Source organism: Eptatretus burgeri, chromosome 5 (assembly GCF_056783735.1).
Source record: "Eptatretus burgeri isolate ZD-2024b chromosome 5, Ebu_testis_v1, whole genome shotgun sequence".
Lineage (NCBI taxonomy): Eukaryota > Metazoa > Chordata > Myxini > Myxiniformes > Myxinidae > Eptatretus > Eptatretus burgeri.
In genome coordinates, this window is record NC_140965.1 from 82,523,175 (window position 1) to 82,533,174 (window position 10,000).

The window sequence follows — 10,000 nt, forward strand, 5'->3', positions numbered from 1 at the left end:
GGGGAAAGCCTGTCTCGCACCTCGCCACATCGTGCGGTTTTCGATGATCCGGTTCGGTGGGACTCAAACCTGCAACACAATGCAATGATGGACGCCAGCCGGCGCGAGGGTGGATCAGACAGAATGCCGGCAGGCCAGACGAGACGACCAGGCGACGAGGCTGACAAGGTGACCAGGTGACGCGACCTTGACTGGACCTCCGCTGGACCTCAACACAACTGAACTCCACTCGACTCCAACTAAACTCCAGGTGGATCGTAACTCCAGACTGATCGTAACTTCACTCGAGCACAGTCGGGTCTCAACACCCTCTGGCCCAACAACTGCGCTGGATCGATCACAACCTCACTTGCGCACAGTCGGGTCTCAACACTCTCTGGCCAAATAACTGCGCTGGACCGATTGCAACCTCACTCGCGCACAGTCGGGTCTCAACACTCTCTGGCCACATTCCGATCGCGCCAAATTCTTATCCCTTCCTTGTCTAGGGGGGAGGGGATGCCTCCTCGCGACCCGCCCTCCCTCACTGGGCGGTTTTGGTGCGCAAAATGCGCTCGTCGCCTCTGTCACTGGCCAAAACGGGCGCGAAGTCCATTGACTGGTCCGGGGGCCTGGTGACATCACGTGGGCCGCCCCTCACACAGTGGAGGAGTCCCATTGGTCGAAGGACGGCAACCTCGCTTGCATCTCCCCGATTGGGCGAGAGCCGCCATGAGGTTCTGCCTTGAACTCTGCCCACCACGGGCGCTATTGCGTCGGGTTGAGGAAGCGAGGCGAAGGCGTGTTGTGGTTGTTATCGTTGTTTAAGATGTCAGATATATAGATTTAAAGCCTGACTCTGGGATAACTTCACAGCGTACGAACACTTTATGACCCACTAAACAAGGGACGGGACCATAACTAGAAACACACACGTTTACCGATATAACTGTTCTATAAGGACCTGAATGTTGAGTGCTCATGGCTCCTAGATTCATAACAATATGACCACCGATCCATGAGGAACAAAAGGTTCTCACGTATGACGTCATAAGTCACATGGCTTGGCAGCCATATTGGATTTACCAGAAAATTCGTGCTCCGTCGCCCTGGGTGAGCGGTGAAATAACACTCGATTTCCGAGGCGTTTGCCAATTTTTTTCCACCCATCACACACAGCTGTTTATATAGAATAATGTTTGTGAACATCCCCCTGAAACGTGGATGTCAATGTAAAATTGTTTTTCGGTGAAAGCTGCTCAAGGTTTCTGGGTTGTGTACATTAAGTACTATAGTTGGTAATCACACTGACTCAAACCTGCTGATTCATGAAAAATTGCCAATAATCGTGTTTGTATGTTTGTGTGTGCGTGTTAATGTTCATGAAGCATGACATATTCTTTCTGCTATCTCTCTGTCTCTGTCTCTGTCTCTGTCTCTGTCTCTGTCTCTGTCTCTGTCTCTGTCTCTGTCTCTGTCTCTGTCTCTGTCTCTGTCTCTCTCTCTCTCTCTCTCTCTCTCTCTCTCTCTCTCTCTCTCTCTCTCTCTCTCTCTCTCTCTCTCTCTCTCTCTCTCTCTCTCTCTCTCTCTCTCTCTCTCTCTCTCTCTCCCCCATCTTTGCTCTTCACCCTCCCAATACAGTGCAGTACTCTCGACTCCCCTCTCTCTGTCTGTCTCTGTTTCTGGACATATCCGGACAGTGGTTATGTCTGGGCGGTGTTTGTCTCCGGATGGGCCCGGGCAGGCTTTATCTCCAGACTTGTCCTTGTAGTGTTTATGTCCAGATGGGAGTTTGTGTCTGGGACGTGTTTATAGTCTGATCAGTAGCAATTTAATTATATACATTATTTTGTTTCCTTTACCGGGCGAAGTGGCGTGCGCCTGTAATCCGGCAACTCAGAGGCTTGGGTTGGAGGATCGTTTGAGGACGGGCACTCTGCACTGGGCCACGCTATGAGAGGGTGTCGGGCAGCCCAGAATCATGGTGAAACCCAATCCTTATCCCTGTGTCGTAAGAGGCGACCAAGGTTGCGTCAGGAAGGGCATCTGGCGTAAAACCTATGCCAAATCAGTATGCGGATCATAACGGATGATCTGCTGTGGCGACCCTTAACGGGAGCAGCCGAAAGACGAACAACAACATTATTTTGTTTCCATCTTCATTGTTATTCTATGCAGAATTATTTTGATGAGAAAGTATGAATCGTAATTGACGCACCACCAGACTTCTGCCTTCCCTCCTCTCACCTCACTCTTTCTTCGCTTCTCCCATCCCTCCTCACTCTCCCTCCTTTCCCCTCTACCTCTTCTCTCTCTCCCCCACCCCTCTCTCCCCCCCTTATTTTCTCCCTCCCCCTTTAGTATTTCCATCAGCGAAGCGACGGGTGGTATTTGCTCGTTTCAGAATAAAATCAGGTGGTTCTGTCGGTTTCCTCTGCTGGGTAGTGCATTTCACAGGAAAGACTTAACCATGAGCTCCAAGGAATTTTCAAAATACCTCCAGAATAAAGTTGTGGAAAGGCACAGATCAGGAGATGGGTATAAAAATATTTCAAGGGCCTTGAATATCCCTTGGAGCACAGTCAAGACACTCATTAAGAAATGGAAAGCATATGGTACCACCAAGACCCTGTGTAGATCAGGCCGTCCCTTCAAACTGGATGATCAAGCAAGGAGGAGACAGATCAGAGAGCCCACCAAGAGGCCAATGGCAACTTTGAAAGAGTTACATGCCTTTATGGCAAAGAGTGGTCACTGTGTGCATGTGTAGCTCGGTTGGGGTACATTGTTTGTGTGTACGTTTCCACGTTCCTTTGCACTATGTGCTCCAAGTTAACATTCTTCTTTCACTTCCATTGAGGTATGATCTCCATTTGAGGCTTCGTTGCAATGTTTTGTTGAAACTGTTCATGCCGTGCCTTTCGTTTTTGTTAATAAAATAATATTGCTGTATTTTGGGGAGTTTTCCATGCCTGTTTCACTCATTTTAGCCATTTTAGGACATTCTTTGCTCTCATGTTCTCTTTTGTACCATTTTTTTTTGTTCTTTCGTCCGGTTCAAGTTTTCCCTTGTTTCTCATGAAATCTATTTAGCTTTCTTTGCGCTCTTGAATACCGTCTTCTCTGCAAATATTGGAGTTTCTTTTCTTTGTATCTCTTCGAGCTGTTCGAGTTTTTGGTGAATGAGATATATCGGTTTAGTTTATTGTCATCATGGGCTGGCGAAGCATACACAGGTCCCTGAACAAGGTACAAGTTACTCCCCAAATTGGCTCTTAAGTTTAACGTCATACCTGGCCTGCCGGTTCATGAAAGGCGTGGCCATACACCCCCCACGGCAATCCCATCAGGTGGGATTAATTGAAGTTGTCAAAGAGGGAGTCACAGCAGCAGCAGGTAATGTACCTCCTCTGGTGTATGCATTTTCTCTGCTTGGGGGTATCTAGCCCCTCTTCCTTTGCCCTCCTTCATTCGTATCTCTTATCTTCTCATTCTTCTTCATATGTACATTTTTGTTGTTTTTTTTGGCGTCTCTTCCTGTATCTACCTATGCTATTTTCCTTTCCTCATTTATTTGCCAGTGGAAATGTTTGTTTTATTACCATTGTTATCAGCTCTTAAAACATGGTCTTTGCATTCTATTTGTATCCAGTCTGTTTTTTCATGCTTAAAAAGGATGTTAATTCCGGAACAGTGCTGTCCAGCACTGTCAATAATGAAATGTTTCCAAAAGCATCTGGCCTTGTGCCCTTGCCACATTAACTTTTTTGCATGTTGGTCCTCTCTCCTTTCCACATCGACGTCTTTGCCATATCTTTCTCACTTTTCCAAACATTTTGATGTGTTATTCAACCAAACTGGTTCATCATTATCGGTACATAAGTGTCGGTCTCTCTGCGTCGTCCGGGTTGAAAAAAGCTATTATAATGTGGTTTTTCTTTGTATGTATGTAATTTTGATTGGTTTAAAATGACATCCTGATACTGAATGAAGAAAAATGCTGCACAGTATAACTGATGCATGCCGAAGAATGCATTTCTGCTGTTTAACATGCGATGGATAATCCTTGCTAATCAGATTGCCTTTTTAAAGTTCTTCGAACTCTGAAACTCATAGTTAACACAAGATGCCATCCTGCAATTGCTGCTTTTCCATTATTTTGAGTGTTGAGGGTTACTGTTTGAAATGTTGTTGCAAAGTTGTATTGCTTTAATTTGCTTGCATCATTAGAAATAGCTTTTGGTTGTGAATATATTTTTTTGTGGTGTATTGATGTTTTCAATTCTCTCTCTTTCTCTCTTTCTTTTTCTTTCTCTTTCTCTCTTTCTTTCTCTTTCTCTCTCTCTCTCTTTCTTTTTTCTTTAGAATGCTGAAGGAGGCACCTTGTTGACCTAGCATGTGCACGTGCCCTTCCTCATGCTTTGGTGTCAACTATTGAGGTGAAGCGATGAGCTGGGTATTTCGGCGCATCATGAATGGTGTACACTCACCAACGCAGCACCCTGCACCGCATCACCCGACCAGCAAGGCCTTAACTGAGCTCCAAGCAGTGATGGCCAACTTGGAACTTACAATGCAGCAGCAGCACCAGAAACAGCAACATATGTGTGCAAGTCGGGGGCAGTTGCAAACCATCTACAAGATGCTCACACTCTTCCAAAAGGTTACTGTTGCATGCCAGTGTGAGCCAAAGGCTAAGTGCGATTTTCATCCAAAACTTTTGTGAAGGACTCTCAGTAATTGTGGAACATATATATATATATATATATATATATATATATATATATATATATATATATATATATATATATATATATATATATATATTACTAAAACTCTCATCATGTATGTATGTTCCCGAAATACAGCCAAAACGGTACACGATAGCGTAAACATTTTCAGCCCACGTTACTCACCATTCTCCTGCGGTGTGCAGTATCAAGTTTTGTTAAAATCAGGCAACGAAAAAAATGATTAAAAAAATCAATTCCCGATTCAGTGAAGTACTCTTTGGGAGAATTTGATCAATGCAAACAACCTCAGCAGCATAGTTCGCTGAAGCTATCTTTTTTTTTTGTCTTGAAATGATTTATTTTAAAATCTCAAACATTTAGAAAAGACAAATGACGATTTATTTTTAAGCATAAAATAAACATCGCCATTTTGATCTAATACTTCCGTGTTCATGAATAAATAAAATTGTGTTTGGATGATTACGCACAATAATTTCTTCGACTTTCTTTTTTCCGTTTTTTTTCACATTGACGCGCAATATCAAGTTTCGTTCAAATCGGGAAACAAAAATTATTGAAAAAGCAATTCACGATTCAGTCAACTACTCTTCGGGATTACTTGATCAATGCAAACAACCTCAGCGGTATAATTTGCTGGAGCTATCTTGGTGTTGTTTTTTTTTATAATTTATTTATTTATTTGAAATGATTTTTTAATCAACCACTGCCACAATTGGAACCCAACGGGTTCACGGGTCGTCTAGCCTATATGTATGGAAATGTTTTCATATATATATATATATATATATATATATATATATATATATATATATATATATATATATATATATATATATATATATATATATATATATATATATATATATATCAAATTCTGGAACAGTGCTGTCCAGCACTGCCAATAATGAAATGTTTCCAAAAGCACCTGGCTTTGTGCCCTTGCCACATTAACGTTTTTGCATGTTGGTCCTCTCTCCTTTCCACATCGACTTCTTTGCCATATCCTTCTTACTTTTCCAAACATTTTGATGTGTTATTCGACCAAACTGGTTCATAATTATCGGTGCATAAGTGTCCGTCTCTGCGTCGTCCGGCTTGAAAAAAACCACAGGCCATCTCGTATATATGTGTATATATATATGTGTGTGTGTATATGTATATATATATATATATATGTATATGTATATATATATATATATATACATATATTTATACATATATATATATATATATATATATATATATATATATATATATATATATATATATATATATATATATATATATATTGTTACGGCCATGGTAATTTTCAGAACACCATAAAGGTCCTCAGTTCAGTTATATCGCTAAGTGTGTGTTCAGTTAGATTTCCCCACCGTTGTTTAATGGGATTTATTCGTGTGGACAGGGCTGTGATCTTTGAGTTAGCCGTTATTCTTTGCTATCGTTATTTTGGACCAACCGCTTCACACAACCACCTTAACCACACCACTGCGTTTCCACCTCGGCACACGGTTGTCAGAGGCCTGCCCTTCGTCGAGGGAAAGCAGGCGGCCCCCATTCCCCCCTCCCCCGGATGAATGGCATCTCCACGGTGAATTCCACCCTGCTGTGGAAGAAGACAAATATAGCGGCGAGAGAGCGTCCCCGATTTGGTGGGAAAACGCTTCGTTCGGGAAGGTTCCCGCATGCTCTGGAAGTTTCCCGCATGTTCTGGAAGGAGGGCGGGGCGAGAGCGGAGGGGCGGATCGTGGGTAATAAAAAGCGCGCACGGAGCGTTCGTTCTCTCTCTCTCTGGGGATGCTGCCGCTCTCTCGCTGTCGTTGCTGAAGCTCTCTCGGTCGTTGCTGAATCTCTCTCTGGAGTTGTGCTGGGGAGAATCTCTCTCGGTCGTTGCTGAATCTCTCTCTGGAGTTGTGCTGAGGAGAATCTCTCTCGGTCGTTGCTGAATCTCTCTCTGTCGTTGCTGGTGTTGTTGCTGCCGCTGGACGCCATGGAAGGAGCTGTGCTGCTTCTGCCGGAGCTGCGTGGAGATCTGGGCTCGTGTCCGAGTCAGGAGCTTGGAGCGGTCGGTCGGTGGAGGTACGGGCGTCGCGAAGGAGATGTGGGCTGGAGGCGCAGCGCTGCTGTGTCACGTGAACCTGCGCGTGCGTGTGGGGAGAGCCAGAGAGAGCTCGCCTGCCGCTTGGTGAGGCCCGAGCTCAACTGCGGCTACGCTAGCTTCCGTGGGGACGGGGTCGTCGCGACTCGCCCCATCAAGGCACCAAGAGGGCGCAGGTAACCTGCAACGGTCTTGTGGGGCCCTTTCGGTCACCAAAGCCCCACGTTATAAAGGCCCACAGGCCTTTGTTTCTTTGTGTGAATGATGTGGTGCCGAGTCCCGACAAGTAGAACTGTTAAGTGCCTGTGAATAATAACAATAGGCGGTTGTAGTGCTTTGTCCTTGCTCGTATTTTGTGCCCGTCCCGTGCATTGCTTGTTTGGTTGCATGACTGCATGCGTGTTTCATCAATCAATTGCATTTATTGTTGCTTTCCTGTGTATGTGTGGAGAAATAAATGTGCTTATTTAAATGTACCCCGTTCGTCGTGTCGTTTTCCCCCATTGAACCGCCGTATTGTTTTTCGGAGTACCAGTTGATTTTTAAATACCGATAATAGAATTGCCGTTGAGGTGGGGAAGGTGGATTGGTTTAAATACTTGGGATCAACTGTCCAAAGTAATGGAGAGAAGTGAAAAAGAGAGTGCAGGCAGGATGGAGTGGGTGGAGAAGAGTTGCAGGAGTGATTTGTGACAGAAGGGTAGCTGCAAGAGTGAAGGGGAAAGTATATAAGACGGTGGTGAGACCAGCTATGTTGTATGGTTTGGAGGCGGTGGCACTAACAAAAAGACAGGAAGCGGAGCTGGAGGTGGCAGAGTTAAAGATGCTGCGATTCTCGTTGGGAGTGACGAGGATGGATAGGATAAGAAAATGAGTATATTAGAGGGACAGCGCAGGTAGGACGGTTTGGAGACAAAGTGAGAGAGGCGAGATGGAGATGGTTTGGACATGTGCACAGGAAGGAAGCGGAGTATATCGGGAGAAGGATGCTGAAGATGGAGCCGCCAGGCAGGAGGAGAAGAGGAAGGCCAAAGAAGAGGTTCATGGATACGGTGAGGGCGGACATGCGGGTGGTTGGAGTGTCAATGGAAGATGTGGAGGATAGAGCGAAATGGAGACGGTTAATCCGCTGTGGCGACCCCCAACGGGAGCAAGCCGAAAGAGGAAGAAGAAGAAGAATTGGGTCCGGCGATAATACCCGCTCGGTTATCCCAGAATGGAATGAACCGCTTAAGCGGTCCGTGTCCAAACAGGCCTTCGCCGAGGTACGGTCCCTCGGTAGGTTACCCGCGCGAATACTTAGGTATATCGATATTCGGCGATTGACCCTGTCGTGCGTGGGGAGAATACGGACTGGGCCGTGGTGGGATTAAAAACCCACCCGTGACTGGTTTCTGGCGTTGTTCCAGAAAGTCATGACTAATTTGTCCGTTCGGTGGGCGAGCGGCCGTTATTAGTTAACACGGTCACTCGCACGCCGAGCGGGCGTAGATTCGTAACAATATATATATATATATATATATATATATATATATATATATATATATATATATATATATATATATATATATATATATATATATATATATATATATATATACTGAAACGCAAAAGAAACTTACCACTTGTTTGAAATGTAATAAAATTGTAACAGTTCAAAATTAAACAAACCAACAATTGCTAAATGAAACATTGGCATTTTATTGATGACATGTCAAGTTTTTGACCAAGATACACCATCTCATAAGTTTGTTCTACAGTACAGAACAGCACAGGGTGCAATGTCAGTCCCCTTTCAATAGCGGGTGTGGCCACCATTGTTTTGGATACAGGCAGTGCATCGTCGGCGCATACTGCCTACCAGTCTTTGGATGGATTGCTGCTGGATTCTGTCTCACTCAGTCCTCAATGTCTGAAACCATCTGACTTAGGGCCATCTGCCTGTCTTGCCTTGCAGTGGTGACTCTTGGCCTCCCTGATCGAGGTCTGTCATCTGCAGAGTTGTGGAGGGTGTCTCTGTCCACCAGGGCCGATATCGTCTGGTGTGAACAGCCAAGGCGACGTGCCACCTCACGGTAGCTCAATCCGCCTTGCAGTATGCCCAAGGCACACTGCCCTTGATCCCTTGACAATCATGGCATGTTGATTGAAATGCCCATTTTGCACTGGCCTTTTTAAAGCCAATATCAAGACATCACGTGCAGCTCATTAAAATCATCCCATACCCCTTGGCTAATCACTGACAGTCAAAACGGCTGTTCAACAGCAGTGCTATGAAGTGACCATTGAAGGTTCAAGTGACCATCCGTGACCATTTTGTCTGACAGTGAGGACACTATTGTCCACAAATAAGTTCACACATTTACTACACACAGTGTTATTGTTGATATTTGAAGGTTGAAAAGGTGGTAAGTTTCTTTTGCGTTTCAGTATATATATATATATATATATATATATATATATATATATATATATATATATATATATATATATATATGTATATGTTGTTGTTCAGCCTGGTGTTGGCGCAGTGGTTCGGGCAGCGGCTTGGGATCCAAAAGGTCCTGAGTTCAAGCCCCGTTGGGCCACTGAATTAATACACCAGGGGGTTGACTCAGCCTGTCATCCTTCCGAGGTCCGCGAAATGAGTACCAGTGTACTGGGCCAGTGTATACCCCGGTTAAAATAGGTGTACCATATCCCTGTGTCCTAAGAGGCGACCAGGGTTGCGTCAGGAAGGGCATGCGGCGTAAAACGTGCCAAATCAGAATGCGGATCATAATGGATGATCCGCTGTGGCGACCCCTAATGGGAGCAGCCAAAAGAAGAAGAAGAAGTAGAAGAGATATATAAATATATACACATATCTTCTTTCTTCTTCTTCTTTCATCTGCTCCCGTTAGGGGTCGCCACAGCGGATCATCCGTTTTGATCTGCATTCTGATTTGGCATAGGTTTTACGCCGGATGCCCTTCCTGACACAACCCTGGTCGCCTCTTAGAACACAGGGATAAGGATTGGGTTTCGCCATGATTCCGGGCTGCCCTACACCCTCTCATAGCACGGCCCAGCACAGAGCACCCGTCCTCAAGCGAACCTCCAACCCAAGCCTCCGAGTAGTCGGATTACAGGCGCACGCCACTATGCCCGATATATATATATATAT

General features: G+C 44.9%; 1 protein-coding gene across 2 annotated transcripts in view; it reads left to right on the forward strand.

The window, feature by feature from the left end:
• Positions 1-10,000, forward strand: part of LOC147026839 (WD repeat and FYVE domain-containing protein 3-like) — a 188,925-nt gene that overhangs the window by 55,840 nt on the left and 123,085 nt on the right. For both annotated transcript variants that reach the window (XM_085882671.1, XM_085882672.1), the window contains exon 2: positions 4,345-4,642. In XM_085882671.1, coding sequence (XP_085738797.1) covers positions 4,427-4,642 — 216 coding nt within the window. In that variant the 5' untranslated portion in view covers positions 4,345-4,426. The remainder of the gene's footprint in view (positions 1-4,344; positions 4,643-10,000) is intronic.